We start from the raw sequence: 21750 nt of genomic DNA, 5'->3' as shown, positions 1-21750 counted from the left end.
TCAAAAGCATTTGGAATAAATTTCATACTACATTAAATAAATAAATATCAGAACAGTAAATTCAGCCTCTACTCATGTAAAGGTATCATTGACATTAGTCATAGTCAAATATCTAGTGGCAGGCTAATATATTTAGCATAATATTATTTACAGTATTCATACTTGATTATACTTCGATATTGAAGAACTGAGATTATTGAGGAAAAAATGTCTTACATCAGATATGTAGATACACATTTTATTTTTGTTTCAAAAAATAGCAAATGTCTTAAGAACACAAACCATAAAGTTATTAAAAGCTTCATTGCAAAATATTTAGCCAACTTTATTACAATATATAGGCTTGAGGTTCTAATAGTTAACACTATGCCTCAATTCACTGAGCAAGTAGTGCTCCTGATACATAAACATTGCGTAATTGAAACTTGGAGCTGAATATTAAAAAAAATGAGTATTTTTGTCTTTGATCTCTCACAACCAACTAAAGTACAACGACATTTTCATGTGTCTGATTCTTTTTGGGAAAAGCCATTTTAAATAATTCCTGAGCATTTAGGTTAAGTGAATATATCCAAAATGACCAATTAAGACCAACATCCTGCTAAGTGAGCCTTGCAACCCAAAGTGACGTTCTCTATCATGGCAGTCATGGCAGGATTAAGGCCTAGGTACCTTAATGAAATAAATGAAAACATTCTGGTACAAACACTCAAATTCTCATTTTCTTTATAAACAGCCTACAACTGCCAACTGAGAAGTTTGAACTGATGAGAAAAATATTGTTCTAAATGTCACAAACTTCTGCAAAATCTTGTAAGCTAAGCTTTCAGAGATCCACCGTACCAATAATAATATGAAATATAAAAAGAAAAATTCAGGTAAGGGCTTTCATACTGTGTTAGTATGCGTATTGAATTATATGCTTTGTATCAGCTATTTTGACCACAGAGACCTAGTTATTTAGCTTCTTGCTATTGAGAGGCAATATATTCACTCCCCATTGTTCTCTTCAGAATTATGTCACAGTATCATTTGACTACATATCATGTTTTTAAAATCATGTTATCATTACATTCCTATGATTTTCATTGAATCCAAATAGTTTGATTTTAAAACTGCTGCCAATCAAGGTGCTTTAGAGAGCTAACCCCAGAAGGATTTTCAGATTTCTTTAATATGTTTTCCTGGAATTACTAGATTAAATTATAATGTATGTAGAAACATTATTGTACAAAGCATAGTAAATAATTCACAACACCAGTATTCAACTTGATCAATTACAACGAATTCACAAAAATGTTTTTAATTGTACCCACTCTTCTCTAACCACCCATCTCAATATGTAAACACGTTTCTCACAATGACAGTGGCAAGATTGTAGTTACTGAGATGTATCATATGTGAAAGACAACACCTAGGGTAAAGGCCTGAATTTAACAATTCCAGTACATACTGCTGCTCACTTCCCATTCTAGACCATAAGTACAAATTTTAGACTCTTGCAGTCATTAAATAAACAGAGCTTATAAGTAAACTAAGCTTTTATTCTAATGCAGGCTTCTGAAGTCAAATTGATAGAAACTAACATGCTTATATAGAACAGAAGGAAAAATGAGTTGGAAAAAATTTGGAACAGTTGTACCAAAACTCTCTGAGCAATGACAATGTACAGTATTGCAACTGTATGATACTATGACAAAAAACTTGGCCTTATGAAGATGAAGATCTGTTTGCACAAGCCAATTTTAATATGCTATTAAGCATTTGGTTAAAATAAGGCTTGCACAATTTTCACTGAAAAGGAAACACTTGTCAAAATGTTTTTGTTGTTTGCTTTTTTTAAAAAATACTGTATGATATCTTGTAAATTCCAATTTAAATATTAAAACCTTGTTTCTGAAGTTCCCCGCTTTAAATTGTTACTCAAAAATTCATCATGTTCAAAACTCAAATTATTATGAGATCTTGATATCATAAGAAGCTTTTCCTTATTGGTAAAGTCTTTTTTGACCACTGATTGTGGCACAAGTAGCCTATCCATTGGGTCTTCTTTGTTTTCTAATTTCATATATCCTTTACTGTTGCTCCGATCCAACCTGGGCCAGCTGGGATGTTTCCTTTGTTCAGCTTGGACAGTGAGTGTAGATGGACCCCTGTCCAAATCCAGGGACTTTGAATGTGAAGACAGAAGATGCAAAGATGTGTTGGAACCAAACTGTTTCCTGGCAGCACCAGGGGATAAAAGCTTTCCTGTGCTTGGTCCGAGGGTCATAGAAGACTTGAACTGGTCATGTTGAGTGTCCACAAATGAATTATGTCGTGGTAGCATGGCTGGCTTGCAGGATTCATTGGTGTCTGTTAATGGAATAGCCAAAGAGTCCATCGAGAGATTTCTGGGCCGACTCCTTGTGATCTCCGAATCCTCGGTTATGTTGTCTATACTGGGCTCATCAATAACACAGTTATTCAGTTTAATTACTGGCAGTGTGAAAGCACTAATGGAAGATGATACAATGGATTTTGTTTCACACTTTATAGAACTAGTGTTTTTGTCATCTGAAGCCTTGCTAGAATGAGGGTAAAGTCCAAAGACTGAACCAGATTGCTCAGTCAGCAGAGGTGGCAGTAGGCTAGCAGTGGTCCTATCTTCATTTAAAGTAATTTCATCTTCTTCAGCAGAACTATCCATTCTAAAACTGCTCTTGAAGCCAGAGAAAGGTGCAACTGTGTTAGCAGCCAGCCGTGATGCACATGAGCTCCCACTGTGCCTGAGTTCTCCTTCCCCTAACAAACCAGCAAAGGCACCACTCAACTGCTTTTGTTCCTTGATCCTCAAGGTGTGGATGTCTATTACAGTGGAGTATATGTCTCTCATGTGTATGATTTTTGTTTCCTTATCACGGTTTTCATGTAGAATGGCATTTGCACAAATAAAAATGAAGATTCCAATGCCCATGGTAAAAGGGCCCAACATCTTCATCTTATCTGAGTGCACATGCTGCTCAAAGAAACGAAGTAAAATGCTTCCTTGGTTTCTTAGGACCTGGGTTTCATTAACTGATACGCTATCTTCAGATGCCAAAAGCTGTTCCTTTTGGGGCCAGTATCCAAGGATGGCCATTGCAATTCCCAAGAATGCAATAAGCACTCCCAAAACAAGAAAGAATCCTGATGGAGAATAGAGTCGAATTTTGCCCCTGACAATGACTACATCTGCCCTGGGCCGGCGTCTGACTGGTTTCTTCTCCTCAGAAGCTGGTGCTGCGGCAAGATTTATGTGTTGCTGAGATCTGGCAGAGTCTTGCCTTTTCAAGGCAGCCAGTCCTGTTATGACTCCTCCGGTTGCTATCATAGTTCTATATTGTGTCCTGGGGGAAAAAGAAAGCAGAAATATTGATGCAATGAAAGTTTCTGTATGCTTTGTTAATATATAAATATTTATTGATAATTAAATTATTAGTACTTTCTAAAAGCTACTACATCTAAATCCAGTTAGGACGTAATAGAAGTTTTAAGATTTGCATGGCATTTTAAAATGCTTTCACATATAACTATACATATAAGTGATAAATCTTCAATCAACTATACAAATATTTAAAGAAAACTAGTGCTCTCTATGGTGACATATAAGAGTTAAAGACAAAAATATTCATAAATTTGTACAGATGGTTTATGTCAGAATTAGTCTCCAGGAAAATAAATAACATATAATCACCTTGCATTTTCAGATCATTTTACCACTTCAGCTAGCAGCTCTTCTAAAATCTTCCATGACAATTATTGTATGTTACAGATCATTCCACACATCATCTTTAAGAGATCTTGCCTTTTGCATTTCAGCATATGTTAATATATTCTTATTCTGTCATTCAAATAAGCTTTTATTAAGTCTATTAAGACCACTTCAGTCTCAACTACAGAATCACTTCTGTCTTCTGAATAAAGCTGATCTTTCTCTCTGCGTACTTTGCATACAATCTCCATTGTTACATCACAGACTACAGACTCAGTTTAGTTTACCCGATAATCAATTTTCATAAATTTCAAGCTCATGAGTTCAAAACTTCACTGCTTTTGAGTTGGTTTTATGTTTTTTCATTTTATACTTTTTACACTTGGCTGTCTGCTATGTACAAAATATGAACCAGCATAGGTTTATAAAAAGAAAGTCATGTTTGATCACTTATTTATGAGTAAAAGTAATGAATAAAATGACACAGTTCAGGATAATTAATTATTACTTTAAAAGACATAATGACTTGAAAATATATTATAAGGTTAATTAATAGATTAGAATGAATACTAGATAATATTATAAAACCAAGATGTTATATGCTGAGTATGAAAAAAAAATATTTTCTTTGATAGTATTGCTAAGCTCAGAGATAAAGACTTATAGTCTGCTGCAGAGAAAAAGGTGAAATGTCAGTGCTGGGGATGGTTTAACAAGCAGATAAAGCAGAAGTTAGATTGGGAGCATAAAGTGAAAGAGTGGGAAGCAGAGGAAAAGCAAACCAGTGACTGCTTGCAATTTGCAGAAAATAATCTTCATCAGATATCTTTAAATATTTGGATTTAAAAAATCCTAACAGTGACATCCGTACAAAAAGATGAGCTCTATTATGGTATGAGAAACAGACAGACTGTGTTATTTGGACATTATCATGAATTTCCCTATGAATTCCCCTATGAAGAAAGGCTAAGCTAACTGGGTCTGTTTAGCTTTGAGAATAGACGACTGAGAGGGGATCTAATCCAGGTTTATAAATATCTGAGGTGTGGGGGACATAGTGGTGCGGCCAGTCTCTTTTCAGTGGTATGTGGAGACAGGACAAGGGGAAATGGACATAAGCTGGAACATAGGAAGTTCCGCATGAATGTACGCAAGAACTTCTTTACGGTGAGGGTGATGGAGCACTGGAACAGGCTGCACAGGGGGGCTGTGGAGTCTCCTTCTGTGGAGATATTCATGTCCCACTTGGTCGCCCACCTGTGCGACCTGGTGTAGGGAACCTGGCAGGGGGTTGGACTCTATGATCTCTGGAGGTCCCTTCCAACCCCTACAACTCTGTGATTCTGTGATTCAATTCTGTGAATTGTGTATCAGGTAAGCATACTTCCAAACAGAAGTTGCTCCAGTCTGCTATTATTTCATGACTATGAAATTAATAAGGAGTTTAAGGACAGTGGCTGATGAAAGTAATAATCCAGAAGAAAAAAATAAAATAAAATAAAAAAATACCCAATGTTCATTATTATTTCTTCAGCCATAATTCAGGTGACAGACAAAAAGTGGCAACCTCAATTCTCTCTTTAGACCATCATTATTAAAAGGCAGAGTGCTTCCTTGACTTCTGTAAGAAAACTTTTCTTTATGAAAGGAAGAACTGAAAAAAAAAACTGCCTGAGGTACTATGTATACAGCATTTTCTGAATTTATGAAAGCAGACTTGAAGGGACTGTTCAAAGAACTTCTACAGTTTCACTTGTAGTGTCAGGTTTCTGTTCCTAAACTCCCTGGAAATTCTCACTTACTGCAATTCACTTCCATTTTTACGCTATCTGGGCAACATCAGTTGTTTCGTGTCAATTAATTTCTTGAATGCTTCACAAAAGGCATATTTTTATGTAATAAATTTTAAAATCCCCAAAAGAAAGTTTTTTGAGGTTGATAGTATTAAAAAAAAAAACAAAAAAAAAACCTTCTCATATGTCTTCCTATAGGGGTTTCTGCCAAAAGCAAAAGATTATTCTTCTGTAAAACAATATTTGAGTCTCCGGGCAGAGATAAGTAGGACTTACTCATTAAAAAAAGCCATTGTAATTTGTCCTTACTCAATCAAAAGTAATTAGTTTTCTCTTTGAAATAAATTAAGAGAATTATGACCTATCTTTACTGAAATGAATAGATCATTTAGCTATTATCTAATTTGCTCCCTTACTCTTTTTCACATCTGCGATCTTTGCAGCGACAGGAGTTTCCATATTCATGTGGCATATTGTAGCACACATAAACCCACACTTGTCCACCTCAGGGTTGGCAAGAAGCTGCACAGGGTAGTGCTGAATCCAAGATCTGCCTGTTAGTAGGATTTGATATTTTGTGTACTGTATTGTGTTTATTACAGCTACCTGGATTGCATCAAAGAGTGAACCAAATAAGCTCAGATTTGATTGCTAAATATTTTAAACACACATTTAGCAAGAGTTCCTCTCTAACTCTGAAATGCACATCAAAAAATAAAAATACATCTTGAGGTGTCTTTCTATAGAAAAAAAAAAATCTAATTTTCAAGATTTATAAATACTTCAGGAAAAAATACATAAACTTAATTGGTAAAAAAAAATAACTTGAAGGACAGAAAGAAACTGAGATCTCTTGAAGTGAGAAAGAGATCTCTTAAGCCACTTGGTCTGGGGACTTGTGCAACTGGGGATGCACAAGGAGGTGGGAAGGAACAGAAGCAGGACAGCTGACTCGAACAGGCCAAAGAGGTATCCCATCCCATCCCATATTGTTCATGCTGAACAAAAAACTCGGAGAGCTGTTCAAGGATGCAGCCACTCAAGGACTGGCTGAGTATCTAGTCAGTGACTGGTGAGTAACTGCATTTACATCATTTGTTCTGTGTTTGTTTGTTGTTGTTGTTATTTTTCCTTCTATTAAACTGTTCTCACACCGAGTCTTGGGTTCTTCCATTTTTTTGCCACGCTCTCTCCCACCCCACTGCAGGGCAGTGAGCAAATTGGCGTGTGGGGCTGAGCTGCCTGCTGGTTTAGGCCACAACAGGACCAAAGGCTTAATATTTCATGGGTTTAGTCTTGAAAGAAACAGTGGCTTAGATTTACTCCTGTGTCTAGCACTGCTTTGTACTGTGCTGTTGTTATGAAGCGATCCTTGTACCATCACTGTTGGCCACTCCAAGATCAAATAAGAAAAGCATGTCTTGGAACAGGTCCTGTAAAGTAGCTCTTACTGGCTCTTCAACATTTATACAGAGCAGAATGACTCACAGGCTCTTAATACTTCAGGTCATGGCTCTTAGCAAGATGTACTTCACATTTAAGGCCGGCTGTGGGCCAAGTGCAGTCCTGTACACCTGGCATGCATCTAGATGCTCCCAGAAATCCAGCAGCAAGTGGAACAACAGGTTGTTGTGTGTCCTTTATCTTGAAGAAAGGACTGAGCAGCAGCTGCTGCCCATAGGTTTCTCAGCTAACAAGTGATAGCAGCCTCAAAAGGGCCTTTAGAGATCCATGCAGCAAGGACAAAGAAAGGGAGACTGAGGGAAAGCCCTGGATGACACCTGGAAACATCTATGTGATAAGAAACCATGAGAGGAGATGCAAGGCATCTAAGAGAATACTTGAACCAAAGGAATAATTCATACAGGAAAGGTTTGCAAACAGTTGGGTAATTTTAAGAGAAGTATCAGTCTGAGATGTGCAGTGACATCTGCTTCTTTCTTATGTTACATTGGCTGCCCATATCAAAGCTGCCAGAGAGACTGAATGGGATTCTCCTTTATCACCTTTCCATATGGGCAAAGATTGCTAAGATGCTCAAGGAAGCTTATCATAAAAGAAAGCTGAAAGAGGGTAAAAGGCTTTCCTAGAAGTTTTTTGTAGGTAACCACTAGACTTGTATCTGCTGATCAAAGAAAGAGCAATAGCAATAAGTGAAATCTGAGCCAGCAGTGTGTCCTGGGAGCCCAAATGGCCAATTGAACCCTGGGGTACATCAAGCCAAGTGCTGCTGCCAGCTGAAGGAAAGCCCCACTCTGCTCTGAGAGGCCTCACCTCCAGCACTGGGTGCAGGTTTGGGTGCCACTGCTGCTCACGAGGGGAGTGGAGGGGCAGAGCTGAGCAACAGGACCCAAGGGAACAGCACAGAGACACCTCATGTTGAGAGATAGGAAAAGGCTCTTCACCAGAGGGCAGTGGGCATGGAATAGACTTGCCAGGGCAGTGGTCACAGCCCCAAACTGCCAGAGTTCAAGGAGTGCTTGTACAGCACTTTCATACATAGGGTTTGAATTGTGGGTGGTCCTGTGTGGAGCCAGGAGTTAACAATTCTCGAGGGTCTCTTTCAACTCCAGATATTCTATTATTCTATGATTCTGTGATTTTGCTGATTGAGTCAGAAGGTCAAATTCAAATCAACAAAGAAATGGAGTAGATTCCCTCCATAAAACATAGGTAAGGCAGGGATTAATCACCACAGAGAAATTGTAATTTAGCACAGATGGACAAGGGTCCCTATTTTCTATTTTAATTTGTATCAGTATGTCAAGCTTTCATGGATGATTAAAAAGAAATGTGATGTGTTTATGCTGATAGTGTTAGCCATATCTCAATTTGTCCACCTAGAGAAAGAAGGGAGGCCAGAGGCAGGTGACCAGGGGACTCATTAGAGCAGATGGTGTCTCCAGACAGCTGCAGAGCACAGAGCAACTTGAACAGCCTGGACGTGTCCACAGGGAGGTGTGACAGATAAGAGGAACCACTGAGTCCCTTTGAAGCTAAGAACCACCTACACAAGTAATGCTCAGTTATCCTTTGGAAGCCAAGGAAATGACAAAATGGGTGGGATACGATTTGGTGGGATTTGAGCCCAGTTGACTCACTGATTGATTATCCCACATATAAAATGTGTCAACTGCGAGAATGTCTTACAGACTGCACACTTCTGTTTTAATCACAACTAAGACAATATCAGCTATTTACACAATGGCTCTATCCCTAGGCAGCCTAGAAAAATCTGAAAGATGTGTAAGCAAGAACAAAACTTCAATGGAAGGAATTGACTACACAGCTCATAGTAGTGGCTCCAGCTAACTTCATGTGGTTCCACAAACTATAAACTCCTCATTTCTCTCTTTACCTTCTAAAGGGTAATATCCCTCTTTCCTCCCTAATGACTGGCATCATCTTAGCATTATAGGTACCAACTAACTAACTTTCTTTTTCAGAGATGGTCAAACTGTTAAGCATCTAATTAATCTCTCAGAAACTATATTAAGTTTCAACCAGTAGTTACCTTGAAGCTTGGCATTTCTATTCCAGGTGTCTGAAACAGAAATCTATTGCTTTCAACTGTTTTGGTACAACAAAAGTTATTGCCACGACCCACCACTTAGTCTTCTGAATAAATATATTGTCATTTGAATTATGCTGAGTTCTTACATTCAATTTAAAATGCATACCAGAAGCAAAGATGGGAAGTAAAAAAAGGATACTAATATATTTCTTTAATATTGCATGTTTTATTCCAGATAGATTTCTATGTTCCTTAGCACTTACAACCTTTGCTTTTTGCATGAGTATTTCTTTTCCTATAAAACTGGTACAGTTACTGTTTGAAAGGTTATTGAAACTTAATTATCTGAAGTTATCAGAACTTAAATGCTATTCCCCATAGTTCAGTTTTATCTAAAACTCTGTGAAAAAAAAATCAAATCTTGTATTTCAGCAAAGAATTAAACCTCATTACAGTAAGAAGAGTGAAAAAGACTGGTTTATATTACTATGACATTACCTATTCCGCTACTTCAGATGATTAGGAAATTTATTTCCTGTTGGTACGGTTATTTACTATTCAAGTGTCTCAGTATCAAATTGAGAGGACAAAGTTTAACATCAAGGAAAGTTTCCTTTATCTTTGGTAAATCTGAAGTCCTAGCAATTAATGTGTAAATTCTTGTAATCAAGAATGCAAATGGTAAAGTAGTAAGAGAACTGGTAACATAACTGAGTAAACAAATCAATATTAAATTGATTTTAACAGAATACATCTAAACTTTGTTCCTGATGTATTAAATATCCACGTGTTACCTACGCATAGACACAGTCATTTGATACCATCACTTTTTTCACAGGAAAATATATATTTTTTCAAAGCAATTTTATAGGCACAAAGAGATTAATCTTTCTTGTAGAAGAAACACAGTAATAGCCAAAGAGAGTAGTTCCATAAAAAACAGAAAAAACATCCCAGAAAAAAATAATTTCTATTTAGTCGTTTAACAAACAGTCCTCTCCAATTGACTAATACATCAGTGGGACTACCTTATGAAGCATCTCTCTCCTAATATCTAGTCCTTAAAATATGACTAAAGAAGAAAAGCAAGTAAGAAGGGTATCTTTTGTATTTGTGATTATAGGGTATTTTAAGTATTTCACTTTAATTGACAATAGGTGAGATGAAAGCATGTGAAATGTACTAAAAATCTTCATAACCTCAGCTGGGATTTTGAAGTCATGCAAGCAGAGCCAAAGACAGAAAATTGCATGCCTATTTAAAACATTAAAGCTTTGAAATTTCCAGCTGAAACAAACCCTCTGGGTTCAAACTCCCTTTAATGTTGCCTCTTTAAGGCTGCAAAGGGATAAGCTTAGGGACTAATCATATCCTTTTAACCTCCTGGTTGCCAGCCAGATTATGGAAGCAAGCCAAATGATGCTAGCCATTTCACACCATAAATGAGGAAAGGCAGGCTGCATGTGGGTCAGGTAATGAAAGAATCAAGAGTGTCTAAGGGGCAGAAGGTCCATAGCAAGGGTTAAGAGCTCAGGCTCCCCAGTTACTGGTAGACCTGTATCAAATGGTCTGTATTTGCATTACATATCAAACAGTAAAATCTTTGCACTCACAAGTGAAAAACAAAAGCCTATTATTAAGGATATGTCAAAATCTGCGAAAAAAAAAAAAATGACACCTGACTGTGATCCACCCAAAAACCTAGATCTGGCAGCAGTTTCCCAATCTGCATTGTACTGGCCCAAGCAACGCCAAGGGTCTTCATCAGTTACCTCTAAAGAAACAATGGAAGATGGCTAGGAATGGCACATCAGAACATCAGAGTATTATTTATAGGCATTTCTTTAAATACACATATAATTTATCTACTTGAACTAATCCAGAGGGATCACAAATTGTGAAGGACAGAAAGCTACTGATCTAGAGAAGGTCTAGAGGATGGACTGAACATTATGTTGGGAAGAAAAGAGGAGGTAATTTTTCTACTGTAATAAGTAGGATACTGAAATAAGCTGAGTGAGGGAAAATATGAGTGAGAGTGAACAGACCTCATTTTATATGTATTTCTATAGCTACTCAGTGGCATTACTTCAGAGCACAGAGGAATCTTTATTGTATACAGAGTCACAGTTCTCTTTTATACAAAGGTTTTTGATGCAACTTTCAAAAGTGGTAAATAGCTGTTGAACTTCCCTTATTTTACTATAAGTAGAGACACTCAGGTGGCAAGAATAGAATTGTGTGGCTATTTGCTAATATTTGCTGTATCAGAGAATCATACAGAATCAAAGAATGGTTGAGGCTGGATGGAACCTCTGGGTTCATCTGGTCTAACCCCCACTCAATTAGGAACACCAACAGCAGTGTGCCCAGGACTACATCCCAGTAGCTTTTGAAGATCTCCAGTGAGGAGGTTCTACAGTATCTGGGCAACATGTGCCAGTTCTCCATCACCCACGCAGCACAGAAGTGCTTTCTGATATTTAGCTGGAAACTCTTGTGTTCCAATCTGTTCCCACTGTATCTTGTCCTGGTACTGGCCACCACTGAAAAGACCCTTGTTCTGTCTTCACTGCACCCTCCCTTAAGATATTTACAGACATTGATGAGATCATCTCTGAGCATCCTCTTCTCCAGACCAAATAATCTCTTAGCCAGTCCAGAAGATGCACTGAAACAGTGCATCATTTTTGTTACTTTATCATTTTTGTTACTCATGCCAGCATATTCATGTTTCATAGTCACGCTGAATGTATCATATCTCCATTTAGACTCATATTTGCTCTATTTCATTAGCAAGCCTGAGCCATACCATTCTCCATTCTAACTTTTATGACTATTCTTGCATTAGTTAAAGTAGGACTCTCACACCTGGCAAGTTCAGGTATGACTGTGAGCAGCCTACTTCCTAACTGAGCATTCCCATGGCTGTTATACTAGGTGTCTGCATAATGACTCTGTGGACAGGTTATAAAATTAACCAATTCACAAAGCAACAATTCCAAAAATACTTTCATTCTTCACTTTTCCTTTGGGGAAAAATAAAAAAAAGAGAGAGAAAACGGTCTTATAAAATAGCACTTCATTAGTGTTTAAGTGAACCTGTTAACTGGCAAAGAACTTGGTTACAAAGGCACAACTGATCAGAACTCACATTCTCAGAACTACTCAGTTTGTGTCCAAAGAATGCAAGACTCTTCTTCCTTAGAAAGCTCATGGACATGAGTGCACAGTGCCTTTTTATAGTCCAAAACAAATATTGAAGATTCTGTTCAAGACAGCTGACTCAGCAGTTCCGAGTCTGGGTTCATACACACAATGTAGCTACACTAATGTAAATTAATCGGTAACTTATAACTAAATATGGAATTTGAACTAAGAACTACCAACTCAGAAATATTGATAAATATAATTGTAGGCTAAGAATGCCTCTTACTCAGATTTTGGAAATGTCTTGACTTCATTCTTTAAATTACACAAAAGAGAAATCCCTTTTGAATGCCTTCATCACCTACAGTATCTGCCATGTACATTAATTATTCCAACTAGTATGCCAAGGTCAAAAGCAAAGTGAGCATCGGGCAATACTATATGAAGCCCAAATTGCTTGTTCTCTTTGCTATTACCTCTTCTCCAGCTTGATCCTTTACTGTGGGTCAGATATGATAATTCTGTGCAAAATCAGCAGCATCCAATATTGGCAGCATTACACAGAGCTCGTTAGCCACTCACAAAAGCACAGAGCACACATCAAAGAAAGAAGGAACCTGAGCTCTACATTTTGCTTTCAAAACACTGCTTTATGACTTGGCCTAGATTTGGTGTACAAGTTTTTGCCAGGCTCAGCTGCACTCACTTTTACATTTGTTCCTTCCTCAGTTACATTTACAGACATACTGTGGAAATCTGGTGAGTTTACAGAAGTTCAGAAATCTTATCATCATAAAACATGAGGTTGGCATCAGGTATCCAATGTCTAAAACAGCTGCTGAGTCACCATACAATGAACTACAAGTTCTCTTCATGGCCACAGAACATTCACCTCATGCATTAACAGCCTATCACATATGATGTCTACAATGTCCAGACATTCTGCTCAGCATATCTGTACCAGCTTAGCACAAGTGTTAGATGATGGATTAGAGAAATACAAGTGCTCAGATACTGGACACGTTTGTTTGTGGTATGCCTACTGTAATGTCTGTATTCATTATATTATCTATCACTTCTTTTCAGAAGTGTGTACGCATAACTTCCTCACTTATGCACAGAATTTTTCACTTATTATGCATGGGTATATGGGTATATGGTATATGATATGGGTATATCATGTTCTGTTCCAATACACATTACAGGACTATAACAAAAAGCAGAATAAAAAAAAAGAATATGCACATGAAACAAACAAACAAACAAACAAACAAACTTTGTTATGGTCGGCTTTTCTTTTGCTTATACTTACTTGCATTCTCCAAGTTTGCTTGTTTTTTGTGTGTGTATTTGCATGTGTTTTTTGACTAAAAAAAAAAAAAAAAAAAAAAAGAAGAACTAGTTTGGGATATTTTAAGCCTAATTTGACTAAGGTGATAACTGTCCTAACTGACTGAAGTGATAAAATCTGTTTCTAAGCTATGAGTGCGCTTCAATAGGTTCAGCCTCTTCTTGTACCATCAACATCTCCCTGTGACATTGTGGGCCTCCTATTTTATTATGTTGGCCCACAATGTCACAGGGAGATGTTGGTGGTACAAGAAGAGGTTGAACCTTGCTACCAGTATGCCATCAAATTTGGTTGCTATGTGACAGACTGTAGCAGGCAAAATGGCATTGGACAAATGCGTACGAAGCACAGGTGTGTCACTGAATTCCTCCATGTGGAAAAATGGTACCCACTGACATCCACTGATGCATGCTGAATGCTTACAGAGAGCAAAGAGTGGATGTGAGCACAAGTTGGACTGCTGAGCAACACTGTCCAAGCACCAGTGCTGTCACAGCAGGTGTGAAACAGCTCCACTGGTGCATATTCTTACATGCGTGGCATGAAGGCTCTTGTTCATCGCTGGTGATAATGCATAGCTGATATGCATGACTATGTTAAAAAACAGCACTTTGTGGCTGAGAATTTGCTCCATTGAATACTGTTACTGTGCTTTGCATCTGTTGTAGTTTGTATGAAAATAAATAGGAAACATTATTTTTGGAGTGACCTACATATTTTAAAACTTTCATATGAATAAACCCATTTCCTACTGAAAACAAGTAGCAAAACTGGAAGTAGACCTGGCTATTTATCCAAATATTCAGGATTATTTTTGAAACATTTGTTCATTCACATTGTTGGTGTTCACATTCAGGTAATAGAAGAGATTCTAGGACAGTTATGTTTATAGGCTAAATAATTAGTTTATTAAATCTTTTATGATCTTCATCTGTCTGCTTTCAGTATAAATAGGAATAAAAGCTTTTTTTATTGAAAAAATTATCATTTTAGGAGCACAATCTAATTTAAAATGCATATAAGAAGCAGGGGGGACTGACTGTATATTTATTCCAGTTTGCCTTTTTTTCATTTTACCTTTTTTCAGAGAATATAAAGAAGTTTCTTTTGAAGAAAGTGAATGCTGTGAGATAACATCAGAGCCCAGCAATACTAGAACTAAAATCCCAAATGCATGGAATTAATGGGAATTTGGAATCAAGCTTACACAGTGCAGATTAAAGTACTGACCAGATATTAACCATACAATCATGAAATAAATAATGTAAAGGATCTCAAGTTACTTCTGAAAGGCTGAATTTGTAAAAACTATCTGTCACCTATTACAAAAGAAAAGTTAATACTCCAGAGCTCAGTGTGCCAGAATATGAATAAGCTCACTTTCCCTATAAACCAAATATGAAACAAGATTAAAGATGTTAACAAATATCTTCATTTACAGGCACTAGGACCTGATGGTTCTTCAGTCCTTGCACACATTTCAAATAACCAATTATTAAACCAGTTGCAGGCACTTGCTGTGAAGGTATATAAGAACAAAACGTTGTAGTCCTTTGGCAACACATCATCTAGCTTAACCACCAATCTGTTACTTGATTTAGTCAGAGTGAAATCTTGAGGCGAGACACACACTTAATGTGGGCAGCGACCAGCTGTCAGGAGACCAAACAAATGTCCTTATGCTCTACATGCTCACTTAATCATGTAAATTACCATGTTCTAACAACTGTAATTTCTCACTGTGTATACAAATCTAACGACTGTAAGAACAAATAATAGCAGGAACAAAATGAAGTAGTCATTTAAAATAAGGTTTAAATAATATATGTATTACATATGAGTTCAAATCTATTTGTTCTGCAACTGAGGTGTTTCATCATAGCTTTACTCCTGACCTAGAAAACATATCACATTCTTTTGTTCTGTAAAACATACAGGCTGAAAACTGCAGGAATTAGCATTCTCTGTTTACCCTTAGAGACCTAAGACTGGTTTTTCAAAGATACTCAAATAATGACAGAACCTAACTGAAATGTTCTTTGGTACCTAAAGCCCTGCTACCTGTCAATTAGTGCTGGCAGATAATTTTAAAGTACTGGCCAAGACATCAGCCTGTGAAGTGGGACATTCTGGGTTCCTGGCCCCTCCACCAACATTTTAGTTGAGTTATGTCATTTTAGTCTGTGTCAGTAGAAAAGTACACACAGAGGGCACTTTCAAGCAAAAACTGGAATCTGGGCTCCCTGAGCGCTCCAGCCACATGATGAGTGTGATGATGTATCCAACAGAGATAGCTGTTTCAGCATAGTTGTTGTCCTTAGCTACAGCAGTACTCCTCTGTTCTGTCAGTACCTTTGGAAATCTCCTTTGATGACTATATTCCAAGGAACACTGAGAAAAAGAATGGGTCAGTGTTAGAATATTTTTTCTACTGAAGACCTTTGTGCAAGTCAACTTACCCTGACAAGAAGAAAGATACATTAGCAATAATAGATTCAAATGCTAGATTAAAAAATAAAGCAATATTTCACAAAGAAAGGAAAGCGTAGTTCAAAAACATTTTGGGCAAAATTTTCCCATTAATAGATGTCTGAGAAATAAATCATTATTAAATTACAGTAAAACTCCATCAGGTCTTCAACTGAATGCTGGAGTGCCACAGCCAGACTTCCACATGGGTGCATCATTAGAACATGCAAGTATTTCTACCACTCCTCAGTTTGGTGACCCATAACTGCAAAGTAGGAAGTACGCATGAAAAACTGCAGCGGTTCCAGGATACAGAGACTAGCAAATTAATCTTTCTCATATATATAACTACAGAAATGTCAATATCGGGGTCAAATTAATTCCCAGTATGAAAATTATTCCTCACAATTTCTTCTTTACTTTTAATCATCCTCATTACCATTTGCATTATAATAACCACTTCTTGTGCTCTAACATCCGAAACTAAGAACACTGTATTCAGCAAGAATCCACAGAGAACCAAGCGATTTATCATAGCAGTAATGAGATGCTGAAATATTGTAGGTCGTATTTATGGAATTCTACATCTTTGACAGACAAATATATGTCTACATGTAGATAAATGATGTGCTTAGAAAATCTCTTTTTTTTCTTAACTCTGAACAGCCCAACTGATGCTTTGTCATTGTTGAGAAGGAGGAGTAGAACGAATGTTTTAGCTTAAGTGGTTTCTAGGACAGTAAAGTCTACCCCTTAATGTTGATCACCTTTCTGCTTGATTTGTTAAGTATCAGCTGCAACAGAAGTTTGTAACTTGGCACTTCCAAAAGTGAGGGAGATCTGCTAGGTATCCTGTGGTTTTGTTCAGTTTCCTTCCCTGTTAAAAACAGAGAAGTGGGCAGTGCATAGAGTAAGGACAGCTAAAAGAGCATAAGAATGGCCTCCTGTGCTACCTCCTCACTTCTGCTTGCTCCCAGAATGCCCATATGTTCACAGAGAAGAGTTCGTAGCTATCACAAAACTTTCCTCTGTGATTCTTAAATGGTCTGTATCCACTCCATCCTTTTGGCCTAAATTTCAAAAACACAGATTTTCCATGGCACCAAAGCCACTAAAATAGCTTCTGTGACTTCATTTTGCATCTATGAATCAGCATATGTCTATCTTGCTGTTTAGCTCTATCCATTTGTTCCAGTTATGCCCTTTGCAGATTGAGTCCATAACAGGGAGTTTGTGTAGAAGTAGGCCATCTGGCCTGAAAAAAATTAGAATATTCCTAATACATGAGAAATGATTAAATGGTACCACTAGCTAAAACGTGGTACCCTATTAATAGATGCATGGATAGCATGCTAGTACACTGCTCAGTTTCAATGCACTCCACTTATGAGGTCTATATGTCTGTTTTAACACATTTGAGCTATCCTGTATAATTTAAAACAAGAACTCAGTCGACCCATACGATCGCGTCAGATGTCAACAATGACCAATATTAGGTAACATTTTAACTTTAGAAGGAGATAGTCAACTATTATTTGTATGCATTACAGACTGCAATTTATTCACAAATGACTTGCAAAATTATGTTTTTTAGCTCCTTGAGGTCCTCACTTCCATTGCTATTTTTACATCACCTCAGTGCTATTAATATTTTGCATGCTTTCCCCCCTCCTGTGTCTGGTCACAGTTAATTACAAAGATAGAGTCAGTTTCTTTTAATGGAAATCCTCCTGAGTTACACAAAGCCAGAATAACGTTCACAATAAGGCACTTGAAATGTAAGTAAGGTGTATTTAAACTGAACTGAATGCGTGACTTAAGTTAATTGAAGCACCTTGTTAAAAATCGTTGGTTGATTGACGGTGCAAACATAGCACAAACGACTGAGAGAGAATTTCAGTAAGGAGTTAAGAGTCAAGGAGGGAGAAAATAAAGAGCCTTTTTTTTTTTTTTTTTTTTTCTTTCTTTTCTTTTTTTTTTTTTTTTTTTTTTTTTTCCCAGTTACCGCAAAATTTATATTTGTGTCTTATTGCTGAAGGGCCTTCCCAGTCCATCATGGAGCATTTGTAGCTATCAGTCAGTCTGGTACATCTAAAGCTTTAGCCCAGTTTCTAGATGTATTTCGGAAGAGAAGGTAAAGGTCTCTTAGCAGACTATTAAGTACCAACACATATAGTATGGGTTGCTTTTTTTCCTCTAAGAAACTGCTGCAAAATTATCAGCGATGCGTAAGAAAAGCACAGTGAAGAAGTAGAGAGAGGGAGATAAACTGAAAATGCAATTATAGGTTAAGCTGCAGGAAGCTGCCAGTAGCCTACCATAAGGTTTGCAGTTCAGAGTATAGGAGAAAGGGTGAAAAACAATGTCACCAGTTGATTATTTTTTTCAATATACAGTGTTACTAGATTACTTGAATTATTTAGAGAGCTAAAGCAACGAGCAAAAACAAAATGAAAATTATCCAAGCATAACTGAGGGTATCCACTAAAATTTAGAAAAATTACACAGAGTATCATGTAAGAAATATTCATGACTCCACTTGTCTCACAGCTGAGATTAAAGGTTACCATTCAATGCCTGTCCCACTCAGCAGAAAGACATCACCAACACCACTGAAATGACAGAGTGAAAGGCAACAGATAAACACAGCAGACATTACAGAACAGTCAAGACTATCAGTATTTGTGCAGTTAACAACAAGCAGAGCATGCTAGGAGTATTACAGCTGTTTAGATTTGCAAGTTACTGCCCTTACACAGGTCAATTCTGAAGACAGACACTCTCTTCCCTTCCCTTGCAGAAGCCTTAAGGGTCTTGATTCTGCAGAAAAGGTTTTCTGTGTACTTTACCTTGGGTAAAGTAAATGGTTCAAGCAGATGGATTAATACATAAATACATGAGTTTAAGTTCATTATAGGACTAAAACGTGAAGAAAGTAATCACTGCTTGATTAAAGCAAAGAAAGTACCACAGCAAAACCAATCAGAGATGCCACAGTAAGCCAGATACATGAGAAAACTGAAGTACAAACATTACTTTCTCCTAAAAATGACTAAGAATTTGCAGAGCAAATATTAGAGGGGAAAATTTCTGTACAACTTGAACTGAACTTGATATCTGAAATAGTGGTTAATAGAGCTGTAAACAGTAAGGACCACCCAGAGAGAATAAAGAGGCAGACGAGCATGCAGAGAGATGAACCAGATCATGCAACTATGTGAAAACAGCCTGAGATGTCAGAATGTAATTTAACCAACACAAATGAACAAAGATAAAGATAACAAACAAGAACATGATAGGAGGCCAGGAGAATGCAAACAAAATGACCTACGTAAAGGATGAAGGAACACAACATATGAGACTGAGACCAAAAAGAAGAGTAGGAGAAGCATCTGGTGATGAGTTTGATTTGTTTGATTTGTAGGAAATGTGCAAGGTCTGTGGGAGTTAACTAGTCAGATGCAGCTGCTGGCAGATTTGGAAGTCCTACTAGTTCAGCTTGAGGACAAGATTTTGCAGAGCTAGAAACTCCTTTTCCCTCCACATCACATTGTTTTTTATTGCCCTACTGAAAGGATCAAACATCGCCTGCCCAGAGACTGAAAAAAGCACTTCATGAGCACTTCATTCAGGCTTCTCATTTATTCTTCAGTTTTTATTATCGTAGTGCACACCTAAGATAACAAGTAAAAAGAAGAAATACAATCCTCAGAAAAGTCATGGACTGCTCTGTGCTGATTCAGCATAGCCAACCAGTATAGCCAGCATTTGCTAAGAAGTCTTCTGAGCACTTCTAAGCATTTACCGGTTATGTAAGCTGGGTTTCTTGGGAAAGCGCTTGCATCACCCTGGTACATGTGTGTGGATTCTCACACTGTCTTGATATCCCAGGGTGTGGTTATAATCAAGGCACATCCAAACCGAGAGTGTTCCAAATTCCAGCCAACACTGATGCTACTGCCTTTGAAATAGCTGTGAATTTGAGAAAATGTTTAACACGGGTCGTATGCAATTTTTCACAGCTGAGTTGTTGAGTGGGTGAAATAGGGGGTCAGAAGAGAGGACACTCAGAACATCTGCCCTGTAGCCCTGAAAATCTAAATTTGGAGGAGAACAATCCAGAGATAAGATACTTAACAGATAATCAGAAAGTTTATTCTTCTGTACTATCAGGAAATAGGTGAAATCATGTGGGTATTTTTGTTGGTGTTCTTATTGGCAAATTTCCATTAGTTACAGTGTTTTTCTAAGGACATTAGAAGGACTTCTTGTCAGTTGCAAACATGAATGTCCCTAGCATTGCAGATTGGCTGGAAGCTGTATTTAGACTTTTCACTTGGACAGTCCCACTCCATCCAGTTCCAAGTCTCATTTTCCAAGCCATAGAGAGATGTCTGTATAGCAGATCTCTATTACTGCATAGTGATAACATGCTATAGTCTTTCTGTGCCACATACACAGAAGAAGCATCCCATACACCTATGGACAGTCAGCATCAATACTAAACATGATGGCTGATCAAAGGCTGCCACTAAATGCCTTTGTCATGACAGAAGCACAAAAGTCAGCTCCTCACTGCCAAGCATGCTGAAAGCAGGGACACAGAATTAGAATCTTAGTGGTTGGTATTTGTCTGCTTTATTTAAACTGACTTAAATCAGCAAACAGAAGCACAGCTGTTCTGTGTCAGATCAAAATCCATATGTAGATCCAGAAATTCAGCCAGAAAATCCCACATCTGACAAGCAAAAATGGATCAAGTTCATAGAAACTCTGTGCACACACTATATGGAACAAGGGCAGTATCTTAGTGAATTCTGCAATAAGAAAATCCTAGATGAGTCATCCTGCTTTGTGACCAGTGGGACAGATTTCTAAATAATCTCCAAATTATCTGGGAAGGAATTCTCACTCCTCTAGCTCATAGGTCATACCAAACAACACACTCTCACACATAGTCCACATGAAGAACACTTCTTGACCAAATATTCTCACTTAAACCAAGATCCCTACAGAAACATCACTAAAAAGTGCTAGTGATAATAACGATATAATCTGCTGATGCCATAAATTTCCCATGTGAACCACCTCACAGATGACCAGTCTATGTAAGGAGATTCCAACTTTGTTTTCACCTGAGATATAACATGGATCACACAACATGTAAAGCAGGACTACACTGTCACTTCAGCAGCTTTCAGAAATGCTGATATATTCATACCACTCAAGAAGCCTCAAATACTAAGAGCTCTTGGAGCTGGAAGTTGAGATGTGAATGTATAGCCTTTTTCCACCTTGGAAATTCCCAATCCTTGCATGATGCAGTGCCCTACTTCCCCCCTGTTTTATTCTGCTATTGTTTATACTCCTGAATAAACGCAGTGATACCTGTTCCTATTGAGTATCACAATCCTCACTGCATTACCCCACAGAGTAGTACTTGTTCCAAAAATATTACTGAGGAAGGCTGAAGAAATGAAATACAGACAGCAGAATATTTCTATGAAACCTTCAATTTTCCAGCACTTCCTGATTATCTTCTGATCTGAGCTTTGTGACCCAGATGAGCATTAACATTGATTTTTGAATTTAATTACAGACACTCTGGCTTGGAGAACTGTGACATGCTGAAATTCAATTGAATTGGGCTTGCCCTGGCCTCCTCCTAATACACACTATGCTGATTAATCCAGTCCTGTTCTGATTTTCATCAGTGCAGGCTACATTTATCTTTCTCCAT

At 37.5% G+C, this 21750-nt stretch overlaps 1 protein-coding gene across 2 annotated transcripts in view; it reads right to left on the bottom strand.

Annotated features, from left to right (window-relative positions):
• Positions 1–224: 224 nt before the first annotated feature.
• The window catches only part of TMEM200A (transmembrane protein 200A), a 52075-nt gene continuing 30549 nt past the window's right edge, over positions 225–21750 (bottom strand). For both annotated transcript variants that reach the window (XM_072333667.1, XM_072333668.1), the window contains one exon: positions 225–3368. In XM_072333667.1, coding sequence (XP_072189768.1) covers positions 1883–3352 — 1470 coding nt within the window. In that variant the 5' untranslated portion in view covers positions 3353–3368 and the 3' untranslated portion in view covers positions 225–1882. The remainder of the gene's footprint in view (positions 3369–21750) is intronic.

Source organism: Excalfactoria chinensis, chromosome 3 (assembly GCF_039878825.1).
Source record: "Excalfactoria chinensis isolate bCotChi1 chromosome 3, bCotChi1.hap2, whole genome shotgun sequence".
NCBI classification, from domain to species: domain Eukaryota; kingdom Metazoa; phylum Chordata; class Aves; order Galliformes; family Phasianidae; genus Excalfactoria; species Excalfactoria chinensis.
Note: the sequence above shows the minus strand (reverse complement) of the source record. Positions and strands in the feature narration are given on the sequence as shown.